Raw genomic sequence first — 24,588 nt, 5'->3', positions numbered from 1 at the left:
CCGGTTGGAGGGCGGGCATAGTTTGATCAGGATCTGGCACCAGTCATTGACCTTGCCGTAGGCTCAAATAGGGATACGCAGAAAAGTAAACATTATTTGATTATGGTATGTTTAGCTTCGGATAGGAATATCTATGTATTAGAGATATGTTAAGGTTAGCAAACATGTACATATCGATGTAATCAATGTAATGCAATGGTTTTCTGCGTATTTTGTAAATAATGTATATAAAAAATGTTTTGATTATTAATTGTAATAAATACGCCCGGATGTTTTACGACCCCTTAATCCAAAACCCTTGTGATAAAATGATTTCCTGCCTGAGGGGGTGAATGGGAGGCGGTAACCTTGGCACCAGCAAAAGGGGCCATTTGGTAGGGGTTTGTTGACATAGGAAGAGGGGGTCTAGGCTGTACCTGGCCATATGGAAGCTGGCAGACACTGGCACTCATTTTTGGGGGGACAGAGCTTATTTTTCATTATCAGACTTTGACCCAGAACTAGTAGCGATAGTAAGAAAGAAAAGGGAGAAAGAAGGAAGTAGAGAAAGATAGGAAAACAGGAATGGAGTGTGGAGTGGTGAAAGAAAGAGGAAAGAGATGGAATCAAGACAGGTCAGCCTTTGGTATTCGAGGCGGGCTCTAAAGGAAAACTTTGGACCCTCAATCTTATTTATTTGTTTTTCTTTACTAATTATTATTAAGCACTGGTATGCCACTACTTCTAGGGGGAAAAATCATAACTACACGGGTCTAAAAACAGAGGCCTGTGGTTTGAGCTGAAGTACTCACTGGAGGTCTTCCTCTAACATCAAGTGTGGACCGCTGCGACTGTCAGCCAGCCGGAATCCGGGCTTCCCAGTGCTTAATTTGAGCTGGTGGTTTCCTGGTTCTCAGCAGGCACTGAATTGACAACACAGCGACTTATGACAGCTGCCACAGGCGAGGCAATCAACAGTTGTTTATTAATGTAATATACAGTAAAACAACAAATACCTGACGCTCAAGGCATTCTTATACCTAATTTTCTATATTGTTATAGTATGAACTATCACACTTGTGGCAGCGTGTTGGTTAATAGCAGAAGCGCAACTAGAGCCAAATTTCGGTGGGGGGGGGGGGGAGGGGGGCGCCACGAAAAAATGTCGTGGGGGGGGCTATTCTTCCAGCAATATGCAGAGTGGAGATGCAGGGGCTCTAAGAAGGGGTGAAAAACAACAACTCCTCATTAACAAGCAAATGGTCTCCTAAAGACCTGTGAAGTACTCGGGTGCGACTGTGTGGGTGCCGGGAAGCTGTCTCAGCCTGGGCTGACACACACGACTGGGAGGGGGGGGGGGGGGGGGGGGGGGCTGAAGCCCTTTGAGCCCACAGGGCGTTGTGCGTCTGGTTGGTAGTTGTATAGGTACTGTCAGTGGCAGTGCCGGCAGTAGCAATGGGTGGCGCAAGCTGCAACGGCCTGTTGGCGATGGCGATGGCCCTGGCACTTATTGTGCACTGTTAAGACAAATTAAGCACTGTGGCTGCCCTCCTTGGGTTTTTAAAAATAAAGTGCAAAACCTGTTGACGTGAATGTAAATGTTCGATTCATGACTTTACACGATGCTCGTTCACTGTCGACATTAGGAGATTATTCATTTCTGGTTACATTTCCCGCGTCAAGGAAAGTCCATTGGCATCTGCCTCTGGGCGATGAAGGGCAGGATTTTGCCTGTGTCTTCAGCTTGTCACCCATTGGCCGCTAACTCTGCTTAATCTCTTCCCACAGCAACGCCTGTCGGCTCACGGATCCACAGGGGCTGGTGGGAAATTAGACACATAAAGGGCAAGTCTTCGTCACTTTGGGCGACAATAGGCATAATGGGTCAAGTCACGCTTGGAATGAGGCGACGACGCGCCCTAGTGTTTGGAGCACAGGGGGCGGGTGGGTCACTCGAGCAAACACGTTATAGCATTAAACCAATATCAGGAACAGAAAGTGCGCTGGTCTTAAGCCATCCTTTACTCTCTGTTAATTCTATTCCTTTGGATCTAAAAGAAAGGCTTTAAGAGCTACGAGTAGAAGTGAGGGTGGGTGTGGACAACCTGTCCTGTCATCAGCAGTCAGAAGGTGTGCACTGTGACTTCCTCAAACCCGAATATGTTGGTGAACGGTCGTCCACTCACTCGATGCGAAGTAAGAACCACCGTCTACGGGGCTTGTGTCACCCACACTGGGCTTCCACTCAAGCCACGTGAGAGCCAGGGTGACATCTCCGACTCCCTCGCCTCTGTCCGTCCCTCTATTCAATCCTTCTTTCATGAACTTTAGCGAGTGGTAACTCACTCTGCTTTTTGTCCACTGAAAGCTCTGCATTATAGCGCTTACTACCCCTGACCAGGCGTGGAAGCTCTTTTTCCGCGAGTAGCACAGTACTCCAGAACCCATAAAGGATTAGTGGTGAATAAATTCAATTCAAAATTCAATTCAAATAGACTTTATTCGGATTTCAAAAACCATCCATAAAAGCACAAAATAAATTGTTAAAATACACGTATAATACTACAGTTTTGGGCCACAATTCATCATTTACAAATATAATTTATAAAAGCAACAATGAAAACTCAAATAACCTTTTTTGCTGTACAATGCACAAAACCACCTTAAATACGATATATGGCGGTACACAGAGAAAGGATAACTTTCAATATTACGAAAACAAGACAAATACATTACATTACATTAGGTTAGTGCAAATCGTGTATTAAAATGCAAAAAATGCATATCTCAATATAAAATTAATCAATTCTCAGAGACCTGCGTGAACGTACAATGGCATTAAGAAAATTACTGACTCTAAAAATCAATTCATCTGATCCCAGCATTAAAAAGTGTCTATAAGCATAATTGTGATCGGTCATGTGGTGAATAAGTATAGTGAAACCATTAACGTAATTTCAGTGGTGGACATGTAAGTCAGTTATTTGGATTGAGCTGGATAGTGGGGGGATAGAAGAGGGAAAAAGATGTCCATTTACATAGCGCTATGTAGATCAAAATGTGACTGTTAGTTAGGTTCCTACGGTGAAGGAAGGACATTCAACGCCACACTGTACAACCGATCTTGAGTGAGTAAATACAAGGATGACACCAGACCGCCATAACTTCTTGCAATGAGGAACTCCAGAACCAAACACAAAAGGTTCCCACATTCCAAAAGTGATAGGAGGCCACACAAGTGGTAGGCGAGTTGTATAGTTCTAGTGAAATAACAGCATAAAGCAAACAAGTTAATGTATTTTTTCCGTACCACTAATAGGCATTATACAAAAACATCATTTCATTGTACTCTTCTGAGAACGCTCACAGTATAAGAGCAAGCATTGGCATAGCCAATAGGTCTCGCCTTTGGGGCCTTATAAGTGTTTAGGCAGAGCTATCGACTTTGCCAATGTGTTTAAGCTGTGCTGTAGAGAAGTGTGGCTGCTGTGCAGCATGCTGAAAAGTTGTAATAAAAAAAGTGTCAGAAGAATTTTTGTTACCTTATATATGACCAAGAAGGCATTATGTCCAACAGAATGACCATATTAAAAAAATTATGTACAATAACAAATTTCCTCATTTTTCTTTTGTTCTTGCAATGCTGGCAACTTGTTTTTGCCTATTCCAATGGTTGTTTGTTAAAGTTTTGTTTTGAGGGGCATAAACAATTGGAGGTTGTAGGTTGTGAACTAGTACCTGTATTATAACACTAGCAGTGGCCAGACGCTAGGGGAGAATCAACAGATGGCAGATTCCGGTGGCAGGCTGAGGTGGTGTTGAGTGATGTTGAGGTGGTAGTGGTGGTGGTGAGGGAGAGGCGCCGTGGGTCGAATAGGCGAACCCCGTAGGGCCACACCCCGACGACACCACACCTCTAGAACCTGAAGCCGAACCCGTCTGCGCCAGGGCCGCTAGCAACACCGTGGAAGGCCCCGCACGTGGCAAGGGATCTCCGGATGTCCCAGGAAGAGAAGGAGGAGGGACCAAGGAAGACTGCAGAGCCGCAGCATAGGCCTCCATTTGGGCCCTAATCGCCCCGGCGCCGGGAAACGGCAGGTAGGGTGGCGACGAATGAGGCCGCATGTCCCGTGGAGAATCCGCGCCCTCCGCAGAGCGGGGACTAGGCCTCGGAGACAAGCTGTAAGACTTACCGACAGGTGAGCGATGCCCTAGGGGCCTCGGTGACGGGCGATGCTGGAATCGGAAGCGGCGATTCTTGCACCATTCCGCGGGGGACGGACGCGGAGATGACACAGCTCTGTAGTACAGCGATAGTTCACCAGTAGCACGCGTACGTGTGTGCTTTACTGTGGTACTGGTTTCCAGCTAAGGGCATCACTGTGGTTTTGTAAACGCGCAGGTTTCAGCATTTTTCTCCAGATTCATTTGCTCTATTAAAGCATAAGATGCCGCCTAAGCGCAATCAAAAGAGAAAAGAGGGTGAGTCGGAAATAGCACAGCTTTTGAAGCTGGTGTTGGAAAAATTGGGCAGAAATGAAGAGGATAGTTGGGAAGAACAAGGGGGTGAGGCTCCGGTATCGGATAGTGAGGAGGTCCCAGAGCCAACAGAAAGGGTCTGCCCCCGGAGAGCCATAGTCCCGCCCAAGGCGGCCTTTCCTCCATTAGTAAAGAAGCCTAGGGTGAGCAAGAAGGGGAGGGGGGGCAGGGGACTGGAGGAGAAACCTCCTACACCGGCTTCTCCCGTAATGCCTCCGTAGCCGGTACTCCCGCTGCCTAGTGCAGTGGTCGAAGTGGGGGGGAACGGCAGGGCACGGCGTGCCCCTACTTCTTCAATTCCAGCGATTCCGTTCCCCTACTTTTTTATTTTGAAAATGCGTCCCGGGACGCAAGAAATCGGCATGGCCTATAAAGCTCGGCGTTCCTGGCGTTCGAGGACAGGCGGTAGAGAAGTAACAGGACCCTGTCTTTTTCTTCTTACGCAGAGAAGAAAAATACAGTATCCGCTTCTGCTCTGTAGCTTCAGCTGCCTTCCCCCCAACTCTTTCCCTCTCTTTCTGTCTAGCAGTTCTTCTCTTACTGAAAACCATGACTTCAAGACGGGGTTTTCACTCTCTTTCCTCTCCTTTCTCTTATTTCCTCCCCTGTGAAATGGATCAAAAAATGAAAATAATTTTTGCTGGAAATGTCGTATTTTAATTCCAAAGTGCAGCATCTGGAATAAAAGGTTAAAAATAGGAAAAATAACGAAGTAAAGTAAGACAGACTGGTAGCCAGAGGGCAAAGAAAACATTTCGAGGGGGGCTTAATCTTTAAGCAATAGGCAGAGTGGAGCTGCAGGGGCTCTTAGAAGGGGTGAAACAACAGCAAGGCCTCATTAACATGCAAATGGTCTTTAAAAGACCTGTGAAGTGCTCGGGTGCGGCTGTCTGGGTGCCCGGGAAACTGTCTCATCCCGGGCTGCCACACACGAGGGGGGGGGGGGGCGGCTGAAGCCCTTTGAGTCCAATGGGTGTTGCGCGCCTGCTGGTAGCAAACTGACCAGATTGATTTTATTCACACCCAAACACATTAGCGCCACTTTTACAGAGTTTGCCAGTGAAGCGCTATTTTTGTTTTCTTGTCTTTGTTTTCACTGGGCTTGCAACTAGTGCACCAATCCTGGAGGTACTGCAAAGTGTGGATTGGAAAACAAAATGTGTACTGCAGCTCTGCGTCCAGGGATGTGGTCTTTTTACCATACTGCTTACGTTTTGTAAGGATATAAGCAATGGGCATTGAAATGGGTCCATTCAGGGCCCTGTAGTCATGTCCTTAACTTTTCAGGCAAGAGCACTCACTGATTTCTCAATAGTGAGTGTAAACGCATTAAGGTAACCATGTTGTTCCTGCTTACAATTCACATGGTTTGCTAAAGTTTGCATTCCCTATGAGTGTTTGCTTTTTCCAGGATGTTGTCACTTTTTTAGTAGGCTGCATATTGCTCTGCGTCATTTAAATTGAGCCACATCCAGGTGTTTATAGCCGGCAGCAATTGGGTTGTAGTTGAAGGCAGTGTGAGTTTTTCTCATTGGGGTAGTATGGTGTTCAGTGGGGGAGAGGATGTGGCACTATGGTCAGAGCTACTGAATTTGTAACTGGGGAACCAGGTTCAGCCTTAATAACCAGTCCACCAGACCACTCTCCTGAGAGAGCACAATCCAATGCTAGACCTTAGAAGGCTGCAAGACCATAGAAGCCCTGGTGTCTTAGCACCAGCAGGTGGACCCTAGCAGTGGCAAGTGTGGGTTAACCTTCAAGGTTTGTCCACCACAATCCATATTGAAGTTCACCTCCAGTCTTGCAGACAGGCCTATGAAGCAGCACACCCTAGAGCGACAGTGACTCTGTCACTGAGGTCACAGGACACTTGAGAAGGGCCAGCTCTAGGGCAGTGCAACCGGTGTGACCACACCGGGTGCTGACTTTGGGTGGAGGCATTATGTTTGCACGTATATTAAGGTTTTAAAAGTGCTTGCTGCCTTCTTCCTGGCCTCCAATAATTTTTGGCAACAATAAAATGTAATGATGACTCTGGTGTTTAATGTTCTTCCTACAGAGAGATCATTTTGTCTAGTGGAAGTTCTGATTCATGGAAAGGTAGCTCAGAGGGTTAATGTGCCTGCTGCAAAGAACATGTACCATACAGATTGTGAGATGTTGGCCTGGTATATGCTGTCCACTAGTTATAGTGGGCACCTTGTACCAGTCCAAACAACCCTTATTGATGATAGGTTTAAAGACAACCTTTATTGAAAGCTATCCTAGTGGTAGCTATGGAGAGCAGCCTTCAGGCTAAGTCTTGAAGGAGTGTAAAGCAGCTTGGTTTACCAGATTATAACCTCTTGAATTACTAAATGAAAGGAGATCCACACAAGGTATATATAAAATATATGTATTTATTTCTAAACACTCACTACTAATCTCTTTATGAGATTAGAGTCCAAGATGCACAATAATACAGTTCTAAAACAACAGTAAATAGCACAATATACAATGGGCCCTAGGGGCGGACCAAACCATATATTAAGAAAGTGGTATATAAACCACAACTTCACTAGACACAGTGCCTAAAGCACGTAGAATTGCTGGGACCCCAAGGAACCACCCAAAGTAGTGACACAGGAGACCCACAGGGGACGTGTGCAGTGTGAGAACACAGGCGCGAGCCCCGTACTATTTTATGGGAAAGTCACGGTTGGAATTTTAGAAGTTAAGGACACTTAGGAGTGGACTTTGAGAAAACCCCTTTAGACTTAGGGGGTTCTAGGGCCAGCACCCAAGGGAGCACTGGAGTACTTGAGTTACCTCACCCAGGGAAGCCGGGTGCAAAGGTGTCAAATGGTGTCGGGGATCGTCGTTGATTTCAATGGCGATCTACTGCAAAGTGCTGCTGCCGGGAAGGAGAAAAGTGTCTGGTGTGATCCAAGCCTGGATCGAAGATCAGAAGAACCTGAAAGCAGAGGGTACAGAGTCTGGGTCACTTGCCAGTGACCAGGGGCACGGTAGACGAAAACACACCGATGTTGGGTGATTCAAGTGCGAAGAGGCGAAGCTTGACTCTGCAGCCACGAGGACCAGGAGGCATCGACGACAACCAGAAGCTGGATTTGAGCTGTCCCACAAAGGATGTCAAGTGCTGGGGTGTCGGTCCTCGTATTGAACACAACAAGCCTTGGCAACAGCAACCCACGCAGAAAGAGAAAAGATGCTTTGGTGCGGACCAGCAAGGTCCTGGGGACTCCCCAAGCAATGGAGAGTCAGGACACGTCTGGAGCAATCAGGTAAGCCTAATTAGAGGTAAAGTTGCCTTCACAGGGACCCACCAGTCGACGGACTAGGGATCGCGAAGGGACCTTGAGAGAAAACACAAAGGGCCAGCTCACGGAACACTCGTGGAGTGTAGGCGGGCAATCTTCAGTGCAAATGCTGCTCGGGGTAAGGGCTATAAGTAATCCAAAGCTTAGCTGCAGGAGTTGTTGGAAAGCTGATGCTTCTGCAAAGTGACGTGGTGTCCAGGGGTTCGGTTTACACGGTCGCCACGAGGGATACGGGCCTCAGACTTGCTGTGGGCACTGTTCTACCTCTAAGACCACGGAAACCCACCTCCTGTGTTGCAAATTTCTTCGGAGTCTGGCGGGAGCTTCGGAGCTGTAAACCGGTCAGATCTGTCTTGGTGCCTGCCTTGCAGGGGAGTAACTCCTTTACTCCAAGGGAGATTCTTTACTTATCTAGTTCAATGTAGATCGTCGAAGTTCCAGGATTCAGTATCAGAGTTTCGTCCAGGTGTAATCTAAAGTCCTGTAGCCAGGGGTTCCTTTCTTAAACCAAAGGAAGGGGTGGGACAAACTCTAGGGACCCACCTATGGGAGGGTCAGGAAAGAGGGGTGGCAACACCCATTTCCTTTGTCCAGTTTCGCGCCAGAGCAGGGGCTGGTAGCCCCTGCAACCGGTTTGAGCTGGACTATGCACAGGGACACCAAATGTGCCCCCAGTGCTCAACTTCAAAGCACTCTTGGAGTGCAGCCACCCAGCCCCAATACACTAAAGCCTTTCTGGGAGGTGGTGACACCTCCCTGTGACAGGAAACCTATTGTCCAGGCCTCCCCTGCCGGAGTTTCGTCCAGCAACAGGAGGGCAGACTCGTGTCTGTGGCTGGCAGCATCCATTTTGTGATGCCAGGGCTCTGTTAGCTGGTACCTGGTATACCGGTGCTGTCATGTCTCTCCCTCTAGAAGGGTGGGATCATACTCCCACACCAGTTACTTGTGTGGGGGTTTGATTCCAAAGTGTTTGACACCAAATACAACATGTTTCCGTGCAGCCATTCCAAAGTTAGCATTTACCGTTTGGTTATAATGCACTTAAGAGTGTATGGTTTGGCAGCATCACAAACAACCCCAGAATAAAGGTTCTGAAGGCTGCTGAGGGGCTCTGCTCATGCATGGGCACCCTCTCACATAAAACCCAGCACCCTGCCTTCAGGATTGGTAAGGCCTGCCATAGGGGTGACTGATAGGTTTATATGTGCAGTAATATGGAGAGATATAGTGAACCTATATCTCAGTAAGGGGTGCATGCACCACCTTACCCAGGCTGCAGTAGCAGACCTGTGGTGTCATTTTGGAAGGCTTCCCAGGGGTGACACAATACATGCTGCAGCCCCTGGTAGGCCTCTGGGGTACCTATGCTCTTGGTACATAGTATACCGTACATAGTATACCATATACTAGGGACTTATAAGGGTACCCCAGAATCCAATCTGGAGTGTACCTATAGTACTTGTAATCAATTTAAGGGAGAAAGCAGATAGGCTGGGGTCCTGAATAGCAGGATCCCAGCCAGACTAAGTCGAAAACCAGCAAAACACCAGGAAAAAAGTGGGGGCAACCATGTAGTCAGATTCCACCTTCCTACACAGATCACAAAGTGCACATAATGTAAATAGGTCAGTGAGCTACTGCTTTTGTCAGAGAGATCCTTTCGTTACTTGCAGTTTATAAGTTAAAATCCTAACATAGAACAGTGAGCTATTAACGTTCATCTAAGAGCTGCATACAAACAGCAAGGTATAGATTAGAGCGTTATGTTTTTTCCCCCCAGTCTTTGATTATCCTAATGTTGCAAAAAGTGTTCTTTTGGACAGAAATCAATTCTGATTATTAAAGAGAACCCCCAACCATGGTATTATGTTTTAAAATTCTGAGTTTGTTTCTCCAGACCAATCACTATTAAACTATACCGCCTAGTAGTATGGTTGTCATGTGACTCCTACACCTTCTAGTCCTTAGTCTTATGTAACATTTTCTATACAGTGATTTACACACATATTGATTGTCTCTGAGTAATGTGTGTGATGTAAAGTGCTCTGACACCCTACACTGGTATGAGTGGCGCTGTAAATCAAATTAAATGCATCTGAGAGAGAGTGTGGTTATGGAGACTTGAGGGGCACTGTTAAAGGGTGGTAGTGAGGGAATCCATGGCAGAGGTGGTCATTGGGGGGTACTAACAAACATTAATGCAGAGGGCACCACCAGTGCTAAGACCGGCCCTGCCCTTGAGGCCAGTCTGCCTCAACCATAGTTAGCTCCATTGGCTTTGTTTCAGAAGTAGTAGCTGCAACTCACCAGGGATTGGCAATGCAGAATTTGGCACGCACACCAAACTAAGTTCGCAAACTTCACAGTCTCTCTGCTTCATTCACAAGCACTTTTAACATGTGCTGCTTGCTGTGGGGTCACTGGAATTAAATATGCAGCAAAGGAGGACAAAATTATGCCACAGTGTTGACTAAATTATGCATTTAAAAAAAGGCTGCAGCGTAATGCAGTATATTTTCTGATATTTTATTATTTTGACGTGTACACATGCTAACAGTCTTTGGAAAGATTTTGCCTTATTAGCACCAGTGTAACATACAAATGCAACAGTGAGAAAGATGATCAGTCAACCTTTGCAATAAGCCATCCACTCCGTAGCAAAACAAGTCACATTTTTTGTTAACTTTTGATACATTTGAGCTATAAACAATTTATTAGTTTAAATGGTCAGATCATGCAGCAGATCTTGCATTAGGAGGCAAATATGGCAGAGCCAGAGTTATATAGAAAACATTTGCAAACTAGGATATTTTGCCATTCATGTTTGAACTGCTGTTGTGGAAAAAGGGAGAAGTGCTGATGATAAACACCATGGCTCTGCGAAAAATTGCTTGTGCTTCCACATTTTATCGTATTTGGGACATTCTGTGATTAGAAGCATATCCCACTTTGTGAATGTGTTTTAATGTCAATAACTCATTATAACCTTATATAATCATGTGTATCCATTGGTTGATTAAACTGGGCAGTGAAATGCCAAACAAATACTAAAAATTGGGATATTTGCGCATTCTGGCCACACCTCTGGCTCCGCCCACTGAGCCAATCCTTGGGTTATTCCCGCCCTCTGATTCTCCGCCCACAGTTCCCCTACTTTTTTTCCCCCACTTCGACCACTGGCCTAGTGGGTCCCCAACGCCAGTTCCCAGCCTGCCTGAACCAGCGCTTCCTTTGCCTGTGGAGCCACCCGCGCCAATGCCTAATATTCCTGGACCCGCTCCCCTGATACCCTGTGTACCCGCAATACCAGTTCCCAGCATGGCTCCGCCACTTCCACAGGAGGTACCCCCACAGGCAGTAAGTGGGCCACCAGTAGAGGGGCGGGATGATGTGGGCACAATCTTAGCGGAGATTAGAGGGGCTTTGAAGGCCTTGGTACCAACACCTGCTACCCCATTCATCGCAGTACCAGAGGTAGCGCCAGTGGTAGCCCCAAGCCCACAAGGGGTGACTAGTGGGGTAGTGCCCCCCACCCCAGGGCAAACGGGGGCAGCAGCAGAGGGGGGGGGGCAAATGACCACAGCGGCTATATTGGCTACTGTGGCAACTCTTTTGGTGCAATTAGGCGCACCCGCAGTAGGGAACCCGAGTGACAGCAGTGCGACGGTAGCGCCATGGGCGCCAACAACGGGCACGCCGAATGTGCTCGGCGAATTGAACAAACAGGTGGCCCTCTTGGGCAAGGTGCAGGAGAAGGATGTGAGGACGCCCCCTCAGGTGGTGGGTCAAGTGGCCCCCACTCAATCCGTGACAACTGGGGTTGCTGCAGGTAAGGCAGGAGAGTGTTAAAGCAAGGAGGTAGACAACGGGTCAAATGCAATTGGTGGTCATGATTCAGTGTTGTCCAAACGGGGGAAATTGGCAGCACATGTTACGCAGGACACGAGAGAGAAGATCTGGAAGGGGGATTTTATTGATATATTCTCCTTAATTAGACCAAAGAGGAGGGAAGTAGAGCCTAGAGAGAAAGATGGGAAGGAAGGTTCCTTCAGAGAGAGGAAACCAAGGGTAGAGGAGTCGATCACTAACTGGTTGTTCAGTTTTAATGTTTTTTCCATAGTAATGCTGGAAAAGAAGCCAGAATTGGCAATACCCTTGTTCAAATAAGATTTTAAAGGCACAAGCAATGTATGGGGGTGTATGTGAGAAAGTGCCATCTTTCTTGCATGGTATGCCCCTACGTTTTGCTGAATTGCTGAATGTACTTTGACTGAGTGTGCCCTGGACACCTGCCAATCAGGTGCCCAGGGCCTATGTTCCTTCCCTAAAAACCTAAAACCCAAATTGGCAAACCCTGGCCACAGGTCAGCCCCTGGTAAATGGTACCCTAGGTACCCAGGGCCTTGTGACTAGGGAAGGCCTCTAAGGGCTGCTGCACTCATTGTGCCACCCTGAGAGGCCCTGTACCCTAACACACACACACTGCCCTAGCAGGCTAAGTGTCTGGGTACAAGACAAAACAAAGAGTCGACATGGCACACATCCCTGTGTGCCATGCCCACCACCTACACTGCCCTGGCATACATCAGCCACCCCTCTTGTCATGGTCAATCGGAGGCCTCTCAGGATCGGTTCGTTGCTCAATGGGGTCCACCTATTGACAACCTCAATTCCAAATAGCCGTAAAGGCACGGAAGCTTAAGGGGATCAATCGGGGGAAGGAAAGGAAGGGAACAGCGGGGAGGAAGGCCTGTGAAGAGAAAGGTTGGTTAAAACACACTACACAGATGCACCTCACCTCATGACAAGCTTTGTTCCTCCTTAAACTATCAGGTCTACCTGTAAAGCAAAGGGACCATTTCTGGCAGTTACCAGAAGAAGGGCGATTATACATTCGTCAAGGCCTTTTCTGGGCCACCTAGGTTTTCCACGTTGTATAAGTCTGTACGTAATGCTCAGCCTGCAGAACTGTAGATAAACGAACAAACATGTAAACACTAGTCTACACAGTACGATAACATACACTCTGCTGGTGACGTGTCACAGGTACCCACCTGAAAGAGTGTGTGCGTAGACTTCATAAGGGAAGAAGGTCTATGCTGTACCCCAGCGACCACTCTATAAACCCCTGCTAGAAGACGAGACAAACACACACGTATCAATACATGATTATTTTAGCATCATATGAAGCAGCTGGCATTGCATTAGTAACGAACTTATATTGCAGAAATTGTCCTGTCTCAAGAATTTGAATTGCGTATGAACACTATACCACCTGGTATTGTCACCAGACTACGTGTGCACAACACACAAAAATCAGCAAGGTCAAAATCAATCCAAAGGAAACACACTTAGTGTTTGGGCGCGGGGAGTCAAAGGTAATGGATTCCTGTGTAAGAGGCCACTAACGAATGAAATGCTAGCGTAGCACAATTGAGTCTTGGCGGTGGCAGTGGATTCCCCCACGAGGTATTCTCCTGCGATCTGGAATAATCTGCGGGCATTTCCTCTCCGGCTCCGGCTTACGTAGCCGCCCGGACCTCGCGCTGCATCACTTCCTGTGCGAGCGCATCTTCGGGTGCACAGGCCGCTGTAGTTTCCTAGCTCCAGCGGCAGCGTTCCATTTTTCACGCATCTTGCGGAAAAGGACGACGGTCCGTTTCCAGAAGCCGACCTCCGTTGATGAGGCCATGGAGTGCGCAGCGGTCGGAACCTGGGACATAACAGCACACCCCTCTCCCGAAGACTGCTGCCACGAATCAGGTTTGTTGGGAAACCGGGCATGGAACGCCCTAACACACCTGGGAACATGAACTCCCGTGGCTGGTTCCCATGAGTTGTCCTCCATTCCGTAACCCTTCCATGACACTAGGTACCAGAGTTTGGAACCCCTCATCTTGGAGTCGAGGATGGCCCGGACTTCATACTCTGGTTCGTTGTTCACCCAGATAGGAGATGATTTCTTTTTTATTGGCGTGTACGACGGTTTCAAAAGAGATACGTGAAACACAGGATGGATTTTCAGCGTCTTTGGAAGAGCCAGTAACATGGCCAGGGGTGAGACCACTTTTTTTATTTTGTAAGGCCCAATGTATTTGGGGTTGAAGACTCTGTATTTCCGGAATCGGATGTTCTTGGTGGATAGCCATACTACATCTCCGTTTTTATACTCAGGATTTGGCGTTCGGTGCTTATCAGCCATGGCTTTATATGTCTTTTTGGCCTTGTTCAAGTTCCTGTAAGTGCCTTTTAGGGTTTTTTGTATGTGCGTGGTTCTAGCTTGTACTTCCGGTAATTCTTGAGTGACTGCCGGGTGGATCAATTATATGAAACGGGGATGGAATCCATAGTTGCTGTAAAAGGGTGTGTATTGCGTGGATTGGTGCTTGGCACTGTTGTAGGCCACTTCTGCCAGACATAGCAAATCCACCCAGGCCTCTGAATTGTCTTCAACGTAACATCTAAAATACTGCTTGAGGGTTTGGTTCAGTCTCTCGGTTTGTCCGTCTGACTGTGGGTGGAAGCTGGTGGATTTGGACGTTTTCATATATAATGCTTTACACCACGCCTTCCAGAATTTAGCAGTAAATTGAGGGCCTCTGTCTGAAACGATATTGGCCGGAAGTCCATGTAGCCTGATCACGTGTACTTGGAGTAATCTAGCCAGTTGCCCAGCAGTGGGTTCTTTAGCACATGCAATAAAATGCCCCATCTTGGTGAGACTGTCCATCACCACTACAATGGTGGTACAGCCTTGATCCTTTGTTAGACCCACTATAAAGTCCAAGTAAATGGTATCCCATGGTATCAACGGTGTTGGAAGGGGATGTAACAGCCCTTGGGGTTTTCCATGGTCTGTTTTGGCCTTTACACATATTTCACAGTGGTGAACCATGTTCGTGGTGTCTTCTACTACAGTAGGCCACCAAAACTGCCGATAGATTCTATCGAGGGTTTTTCTGATGCCGTTATGGCCAGCGCTGGGAGTATAATGACACCATTGCCACACCTCTTTATGCAAGGCCTGGTTTGGCACAAGCAACTGTTTGCCTTTCATCGGGAGGCCTTTGAGTACCTTCCACTGGGTATGTTCTTTTAACCATTTCTTCCAGTACAGTTCTTTACTCCTAGGGCTACCTTCTGGAGGAATGTATCCGTATGAAGTGTTCCTATGACCTTCTTAGGGTCTAGAATAGAATGATGCTGTTCTGTTTTTTGTTCCCACTGGGGTTTCCTGCCTGGACAGGGCATCTGCTTATCAGTTTGCTGCCCCAGGACGATAGCTAACGATGTAGTGGAACTCTGAAAAGAATAACATCCAGCGTAACTGTCTGGGAGACAGCATTCGGGTGGACTTCATGAACTGTAGTTTGCGGTGGTCTGTATATACCGTAACCACATGTTTGGCTCCTATCAACAAGTGTCTCCATTCACTGAAGGCTTCCTTTATGGCTAACAGCTCTTTTTCTGCTATGGTATACCTCGTTTTGGGCTGGTTCATTTTTCGTGACATATGGGCGATAGGATGGAGTTGGCCGGTGGTTTTATGTCGTTGCGACAGTATAGCTCCTATAGCTACATTGGAGGCGACCGCCTCTACAAAGTAGGGTCTTTCCGGGTCAGGGTGAGCCAGGATGGGAGCAGTAACAAAGGCCTTCTTCAAACACTGAAGGCGCATTCCGCTTCCTTAGTCCAGAGGAACGGTTCGTTTTTCCTCAATAGTTTGGTGATGGGAGCCACAACGGCAGAAAACTGATTAATAAATCTGCGATAAAAATTCGCAAAACCAAGGAAACATTGGATGTCTCTAATATTAGTAGGTTGTGGCCACTCTTTCATGGCTAAATTATTTCTATCGGACATCTCTTGTCCGGTGGGTGTCAGCATAACCCCCAAGAACTCCACTTTTTCAACGTGAAACTCACATTTACTGAGTTTGCAGTACAGACTATTTCACCCTAGTGCCTCAAACACTTGACATACATGTGAACGATGTTCCTCTATCGATGATGAATAAATGAGAATGTCATCAATGTATGCCACCACAAACCTGTCCAAAAATTCCCGCAGCACCTCGTTTACGAAATATTGAAATGCCGCGGGGGCGTTGCACAGGCCGAAGGGCATTACCGTATATGCATACAGTCCATACCGTGTGCGGAAGGCCGTCTTCCACTCGTCGCCCTCTCGTACTCTTAGCAGGTGATAAGCCCCTTTTAGGTCTAGATGAGTGTAGATGACCGCTGTTTTAACCTGTTCCAAAAGGACCGGTATCAATGGCAATGGGTATCTATTTTTTATTGTTATGCTGTTCAAGGCTCTGCAATCTATGCATGCCATTGGCCTTAGAAATAAAAAAGAGAGGAGAGGCCGCTGGTGATCTTGAGGGGCGTATAAACCCATTCTCTAGTTATTTCTCTAAGTATTCCCTTAGATGGGTGTTCTCTGCCTCGGTTAAAGCGTATAATCTTCCACAAGTTATTAGTGCTCCAGGCATCAGGTCTATCCGGCAATCGTAATGCCTATGTGGAGGTAATGTATCAGCTAGCTTCTCGCAAAAAACGTCCTGGTAGTCTGCATACCATAAGGGAAGTTGAACATCGGTTTCAGCAGCGGTCGCTACGTTGTATGATGTGAGTACACTAAGCTCATCTTTCGGGGGTTGTCCCACACAATGGGCTTTACACCAAGAATCTCCAAATTCCACTTGTTTTTCCCTCCAGTCAATAACAGGGTTATGTAACCTTAGCCACGGAAGTCCCAGTATTCCCCCGTATTGAGGAGCCTGAATGACATTGAATTGTAACCTTTCGGTATGGTCTTTCCCACATCTCATTTCCAAGTTGTTTGTGTGGAATCTAATAGGGCCTGTACTCAGTTTTTTTCCATCAACCACCAAAACATCCTCTGGATTGTCTTTGGCCAGCAGCCCGAGGCATAAACTCCTGGCCACGCTAAGGTCCATGAATAGCCCTGTGGCTCCTAAATCAATCATGGCATCTATTTGCTGCCACCCTTTGTGTGTCCTTATGTTAACTGGAAGAAAGAAGTGTTGCGAAGACAACTTGGTCTTATTCATTATGGAAGGGATACATACACCACCCAAGGATTCCCCTTGTACCTTCCTTGCGTGTATTAGTTTCCCTGGGGGTTCTCTGCGGTACGTCCTGGGGATCTTGCCACCCCAAATCCCGATCTGGGTTTGGGTAAACACATTCCATTACAAAATGCCCCTTTTTTCCACAATACATGCAGAGGCCTGATTTTCTTCTAGTCTCTCTCTCTGCTTGGGTTAGCGGGGCTTGCACGGCACCTATATCCATAAGTTCTATGGAAGACCCCGAACCCCCTCCTATGCCTCTGCCTTTATCAAACCTCAATGGTTGTCTCTCTGCCTTCTTCCTCTCCCCCCGGCGTTCTCCTATGTGATAGTCTAATCGTAGCGCTAGGTTAATTACATCAATACAGGTTGAGGGTTGAGGATCTATCTGGGCTATCACATCTTTCATGTCGTCCTTCAACCCCTGATAGAACAGGGCGGCCTTTTTTTCTTCAGGGGGCCACTGAGTTTCAGCCACTAACCTCTGGAAGGTATTGATGTACACAACCAAATCCTTGTTTCCCTGTTTAAGTTTCAGGAGCTCTCTATCGGCCGTAAAAGAGGCCGCCCTGCGGTCAAAAACTGTCTCGAACTCTTTCCTAAACTCATCCCAATCATACAACAATGGGTCATCGCGACGTACGTAAGGTACAGCCCACTGAGCTGCTTCTCCGGTTAAGTAAGATATCATAAAGGCTACTCTAGCCTGATTTGTAGGAAAAGCCTTAGGTTTACATGAAAAATGTAACAGCACCTGAGTCATAAAGACTTGGACCTTGGACGCCTCTCCATGGAAACGTTCAGGGGACGCCAATGGGATGGGTGTGGGCATTTCTACCGTTAAAGGTGTAGGAACCGAGGGAGTCCCAAACTGAAATGGGCTCCCGCTAGTGCCTCGCCCAAACTGAGCGTCAAAAGGGTTCCTCGGTAGCCTATTTACTGTGTTCTGCAAGGCAGCTGTTTCAGCCCTAGAAGCCGCGATCTCTGCTCTGGAATCGGTTATTTCTTGCTGTAGGGTCACTAAGGTGGCTAATACGTCCTCCAGGGTGGCCATAGTAACAACAAACCGACCGGGAGAGGTATATTAATTATGGGGCACATTATTCTGTCATGGTCCCTCGGAGGCCTCTCAGGATCGGTTCATTGCTCAATGGGGTCCACCTATTGACAACCTCAATTCCGAATAGCCGTAAAGGCACGAAAGCTTAAGGGGGTCAATCGGGGGAAGGAAAGGAAGGGAACAGCGGGGAGGGAGACCTGTGAAGAGAAAGGTTGGTTAAAACACACTACACAGATGCACCACACCTCATGACAAGCTGTGTTCCTCCTTAAACTATCAGGTCTACCTGTAAAGCAAAAGAACTAGTTCTGGAAGTTACCAGAAGAAGGGCGATTATACATGTGTCAAGGCCTTTTCTGGGCCACCTAGGTTTTCTACGTTGTAGAAGTCTGTATGTAATGCTCAGCTTGCAGAACTGTAGATAAACGAACAAACATGTAAACACTAGTCCACACAGTACGATAACATACACTCTGCTGGTGACGTGTCACAGTTACCCACCCGAAAGGGTGTGTGCGTAGACTTCACAAGGGAAGAAGGTCTATGCTGTACCTTAGCGACCACTCTATAAACCCCTGCTAGAATACGAGACAAACACACACGTATCAATACATGATTATTTTAGCATCATATGAAGCAGCTGGCATTGCATTGATAACGAACTTATAATGAAGAAACAGTCCTGTCTCAGGAATTTGATTTGCGTATGAACACTATACCACCTGGTATTGTCACCAGACTACGTGTGCACAACACACAAAAATCAGAAAGGTCAAAATCAATCCAAAGGAAACACACTTAGTGTTTGGGCGCGGGGAGTCAAAGGTAATGGATTCCTGTGTAAGAGGCCACTAACGAATGAAACACTAGCGTAGCACAATTGAGTCTTGGCGGTGTCACCGACACCCTTACCCCACCATGGAAACTCAGCAGTGGATTCCCCTACAAGGTATTCTCCTGCGATCCGGAATAATCTGCGGGCATTTCCTCTCCGGCTCCGGCTTATGTCGCCACCCGGGACTCGCGCCGCGTCACTTCCTGTGCGCGCGCGTCTTCGGGTGCACGGGCCGCTGGGAGCTGTAGTTTTCTAGCTCCAGCGGCAGCGTTCTATTTTTCACGCATCTCGTGGAAAAGGACGACGGTCCGTTTCCAGAAGCCGACCTCTGTTGATGAGGCCATGGAGTGCGCAGCGGTCGGAACCCGGGACATAACACCTCTAGCTGGGTGCCCTATGCCAGTGGTGTGGGCACAGGAGCATGAGCCCTGTGCCTCTACAGTACCCAGGTCAATTCCTGGGCACTGTAAGTGCAGTGCTGCCATTTAAGAATACATGGTGCTGAGAGCTCGTCAAACACGAACTCCACAGCACCATAATGGCAACACTGAAGACTGAGAAGTTTGGTATCAAACTTCTCAGCACATTAAACCCACACTGATGCCAGTGTGGGATTTAATGTACCAAGCACCCCAGAGGGCATCTTAGAGATGCCCCCTGAAACCTAACCTACAATCCACGTCTGGTCTGGGAGGCTGCCTAGGCTGTCACACAGCAGAACCCTGGGTAGGCGAGCCCCTGCTCTCCTGGGCCTGCAACAATGCACATCCTGGGTGAGGTGCTAGATCTCCTCCCCCAGGATGGGCAGGGGGACGCTTCAAAGGCATGCTGCCTCTGTGAGCTTCCCCAGGCCACTGGCAGCCCCCACTCTGGCGGGAAGCCTGGCCGGAAACCCCAAATAACGACAGGGGATGTTCCAGCCTGCCAATCCCACCCCTCAGGTGGGGAGACGAGGTGAAGCACATCTCCGGGCTCTCGCCATCTTGAAGATGGGAAGCCCTGACTAATCAGGACTAGGCTACTGCCCCCTCCCACAGGAGAGAGGCAGGATAGGGAGTGTACCTACCCCAGGACAGGGACCCATTGGTCCCTGCCCTTCACCTACCTGTAACACACCTAAATCTAGTATTTAGGGGCACCCTGAACCTTCCTTCCCCAGATTCCAGATTCTGAAATACAAAGAAGAGCAAGAAGAAAGAAGACCTGCCCTGCAGTTGCTAAGAAGAGGAAGACACCAACTGCTTTGGCCCCAGCCCTATCGGCCTGTCGACCCTCGAACCTGCCCCTGCTCCAACCCGGCATCTCTTGTGGCCAGCAACCTCACAAACCCCGGAGGACCTGGCTACCTTTTGGCTCTAAGCACCTGGGACTCCCATGAGTAGAGGCTCTACTCAAAAGCAGCTTCTAATCCCTGGCATCAGCCCGGAACCAAAAACCCTACACACTCTGCACCCGCTAAGCCTGGCCTGTGCTGGATTGAACAAAGACCACGAGGATGACCACACGGCGACTGTGACCCCGAGTCCGGCACCCAAGGACTTCCCTCGATGCTCCTGACGACGCCTGCAGCCTCAGAACTAGGTACCCCCCCAACCGCGATCAACAGAGGGTAAGATTTCCCGACACCAAAAGGCACCCCTGCACCCAGCGCCCCATGGTGCCCTGTGCCCAACTCCTGGGTACCTACCTATCCTCCAACTACCCAACTTACCTCTCGAAGTGGTGGTGGTACCTGAAGAATCTCCGTCCCCGAGCTTCCAGTCTTTTTCTAAACCGGAGCTTTCCCATTGAAATCAATTGAGCGCCCGAAGGCTCAAAAGCACCCTGCACCCAGCCGCCCAAGTGTCCCTGGCAGTGTAACCTTTGCACCTATCTACTTCCCCATTTGCCCTGAGCAAGTGACCAGGAGCCCAGCTCCCACAGCTGCGTGGCCTGCTAGTCAGCAGCCACCAACCAAGGCCCCCCTGCCTCCCATAGGATAACATTAGGCCTAACTCACTCTGCACCCGGCTGCCCCTGTGCCGCTGAGGGTGTAACAACTGTACCTACCTGACCCTGGGAGACCCCTGAGTCTGCGCCCAGAACCTTAACTTTGCCAGTCGAGTACTTACCTGAAAGCCGATAACTCAATTTTCTCCATACGGTAACATTGACTGGTTTTTCCTGAAATTTCTTCTAAGTGTGGACTTCAAAACTTAAAATATTCACCAAAAATCAGCAGAGTAACGAAAACACTCACCTGCTTTTAGGTGAGCTCCCAGTGCTGGATCTTGGTGCCCAGCACTGACCCTGAAAAATATTCACAACCGTACTTACCAGTAACCCAATTTTCGTCCATAGGAAACCATTGACTGTTTTTCTGTGAAATTTCTTCTGCCGATTTCTGCAAACTTTAAATATTTTAAAAAATCGTATAGATTGTGAAAACATAATTACTTACCTGTTTTGGATAAAGGTCCCAGTACTGAGTCTAGGCACCCAGTACTGGATTACAAAAGTAACGAGAACATACTATACCTGCAACTTGAATTTTCTTCCATAGGGAATCATTGACTGTTTTCTATGAAATATTTTCTAAGTGTCAACTTTTAAAATAGCAAAATATTGTGTAAAAATCATAACAGTAACTAAGTCGACTTCTATCACTTGTTTCTAAGTACTGACCCAGGACTGAATCTAGGATCCAGTCCTGGAATCCCAAAAGTAATCCTAAAAATAATCTATTGCTAATAACTTGAAACTTCCATTGAACTCAATGCATTATTGTGTTTAAAATTGTGTTGCCTATTGCAACCACTTGTAACTTTCTACAAAAGCCAATTGCATATTACAAAATTATTTATATAAAGCATCTCATTCTGCGAAAGTATAATTTAATACCTACTAAAATAAAACAAGCATATATTTGTTTATATATAAACCATTTGCCTAGAGTTCAGTTATTGAGTGTGTGAGACCATTTGTTGACTGAGTGTGTGCAACAAATGCTTTACACTGTCCTCTGATACTGCCTTACTGCTCGACCAAGCTACCACTTTAGAGAGTAAGGTTATATCCACCTTTAACCTCTGCCAAACCTCTGGGGACTGTGGACTCTGTACACCCTGTACCTATTAGGGAACAGTATATACAGAGCCACTTTCTCACAGTGTAGCTTGGCTAGATTATGATAGAGACTTTAGATGGGCCAAGGTAGACGACCCCGACATGGGCTGGGACCAAACAGAGGTAAATGTTTGGTTAGAGAGCGTCAATAACAAAGCGCCCATGAAACAGCCCTTTCGGACTTCCCAGGGGGGCACTGGGGAGAAAAAAGGAACATGTTGGGCTTTTAATCGAAAAACGTGTACCTGGCCCCCCTGGGCATGTAAGTTCAAACACGCATGTGCCTACTGCTGCCACCCTTCCCATCCCGAGTTTAAGTATATTAAGAAGTCCAAAGAAAAGGGAAGGGTGTCTAAACCACCCCAACAGTAAGCTGCCCACGCCAGTTGATTTAGGGAGGCAGATTTTCTGGATGAATCAGTACCCGAATAGGAAGGCAGCCAAGACATTGTATGACGGTTTCTCCATGGGCTTCCGCATTCCGGAACAAGAGGTACCCCCATTGGGGTATTGCAATAATCAATTGTCTGCGCGCATTCACCCTGCAGTGGTGTCTCAGAAGGTCGATAAGGAAAGGGTGCTCGGGCGGGTGGCTGGCCCATTCTCCGCTCCCCCGTTGCCAGGATATGTGTGTTCACTGCTGGGCGTGGTTCCTAAGAAGGAGCCAGGCCAGTTCAGGATGATTCATAACTTATCAGCACCAAGGGGGGCATCGGTGAACAGTGCCATAGATCTGTCCCTTTGCTCTGTGACATATTCTTCCTTTGACGCAGCACTGCAGAGGCTGCGTGATCTAGGGCCCAACGTCTTCATGGCAAAGACTGACATTGAGTCTGCTTTCCGGCTATTACCTGTTCACCCTGATGACTATCATTTGCTAGGTTTCCAGCTGAATGACCAATTTTACTATGACAGATGTATGCCAATGGGTTGCGCAGTGTCATGCAAGTACTTTGCGATGTTCAGTTCTATGCTTCAGTGGTTGTGTGTCTTCAGAACAGGGCACAGGGACGTAGTACACTACCTAGATGACTTTATGATCATGGGCCCTCCAGCATCAGGAGAGTGTGGTCAGGCCTTGAACAAACTAGTGGACATGTTGGTAGAGCTGGGGGTGCCACTGGCTCCCAGTAAGACAGTGGGCCCTGCGACCTGCATGTCTTTCTTGGGCATTGAGATAGACACAGTGGTAAGAGAATGCAGGTTGCCCTGGGACAAAGTACAAGCTTTTTTGCAAGCAATAGATTCTGCTCTGTCTGGGCCCATAGTCACGCTGCATCAGCTTCAGGTGTTAGTGGGCCAGTTGAATGTTGCCTTAAGGATCATCCCGATGGGACGCCCCTTCTCAAGGTCGATTGCCCGGGCAATGGTGGGGTTGACTCAAAGACATCATCACGTGCGATTACAGGCAGACGCGAGGGAGGACCTGAGGTTATGGCGTAGTTTCCTGAGTGAATTCAATGGTAAGGTAATCTGGCCAGAACCTGCGGTATCCAGCACAGACTTTGGTTTGCTCACTGACTCAGCAGGTAGCATTGGCTTTGGAGCAGTCTTGGGGTCTCATTGGTGCAGGGGCGATTGGCCGGCTTCCTGGCATGAGAGCGGCTTGACCAGGAACATAGCCTTTTTGGAACTTTTTCCCATCATAGTGGCAGTTGACATCTGGGCGGGGTTCTTTAGGAACAAATTTGTAATTTTTTGGTCAGACAACATGGCAGTGGTCGAAGCTATCAATAAGCAGGGAGCTACTAGTAAACATGTTTTGAGGCTGTTGAAACATTTAGTGTTGGCTTGCTTAAAGCTCAATCTGCTTTTCAAAGCAGCGCATATCCCCGGTGTGGAGAATCAGGCTGCTGACGCTTTGTCTCGCTCCAAGTTGCAGGATTTCCGGAGGTATCACCCTCAGGCAGAAGAGCGGATGACTGTGTTCCCGACATCTCTGTGGAGTATTGGAGACCCGCCCTAGCGGGGCTTGTGGAAGCTTCATTTAGCGAACGCACTAGAAGAACTTGCCAGCAGCAGTCCAAAGCTTACAGGATATTTGCTAAGCGAGCCGGCCAGTTGGCCCTCTTTTCCACAGGGGTGCTCTGCGAATTTTTATTAGCTCTGAAAAATCAAGGAAGGTCAGCATCTTATGCTAGGGCACACGTGGCGGCAATAGGCTTCTTTGCTAAATTGGCGGGTGAACATGACCCCGGCGCAGCATTTGTAGTGAGGAAAGCACTGTCAGGTTGGGCTAGGCTGGAAGGGGTCAGGAAAGATAGTAGAAGGCTGGATGTAAAAACCCTGGGTGACATTATGGGGGTACTACAGACGGTATGCTCTTCTCATTATGAGAGCATCCTTTTTGGGGCGGTATTTTCCCTAGCCTTTTATGGGGCTTTTCGATTGGGGGAATTGGTGGGTTCCTCCAAATTGGACCACACTGGAGGACTCCAGTGGCAAGACACAAAGTTGTTGCAGAAGGGCCTGGTGGTAGCTCTGAGGAAATTAAAGACTGATCTGCTGGGTAGGGTCACGATTCGGTTGTGCCCTGCGCCTGGGGAGAATATTTTCCCGGTAGCCAGGATGAAGACATACTTGGCGATTCATCCATCGGGAGGGGGACAGGCCTTTTTCATACATGAACAGGGTGACTGCTTGTCGC

General features: G+C 47.9%; 1 protein-coding gene across 1 annotated transcript; it reads left to right on the top strand.

The window, feature by feature from the left end:
* Positions 1-22,866: 22,866 nt before the first annotated feature.
* On the top strand, positions 22,867-23,907 carry LOC146822643 (uncharacterized). The gene has a single exon (XM_085606255.1). It carries the CDS (start codon positions 22,867-22,869, stop codon positions 23,905-23,907), a length of 1,041 nt encoding a protein of 346 aa, XP_085462381.1.
* Positions 23,908-24,588: the final 681 nt, after the last annotated feature.

This window comes from Triturus cristatus, chromosome 5_2 (assembly GCF_964204655.1).
Source record: "Triturus cristatus chromosome 5_2, aTriCri1.1, whole genome shotgun sequence".
NCBI classification, from domain to species: Eukaryota; Metazoa; Chordata; class Amphibia; order Caudata; family Salamandridae; genus Triturus; species Triturus cristatus.
This window is presented reverse-complemented; position numbering and strand designations above follow the sequence as displayed.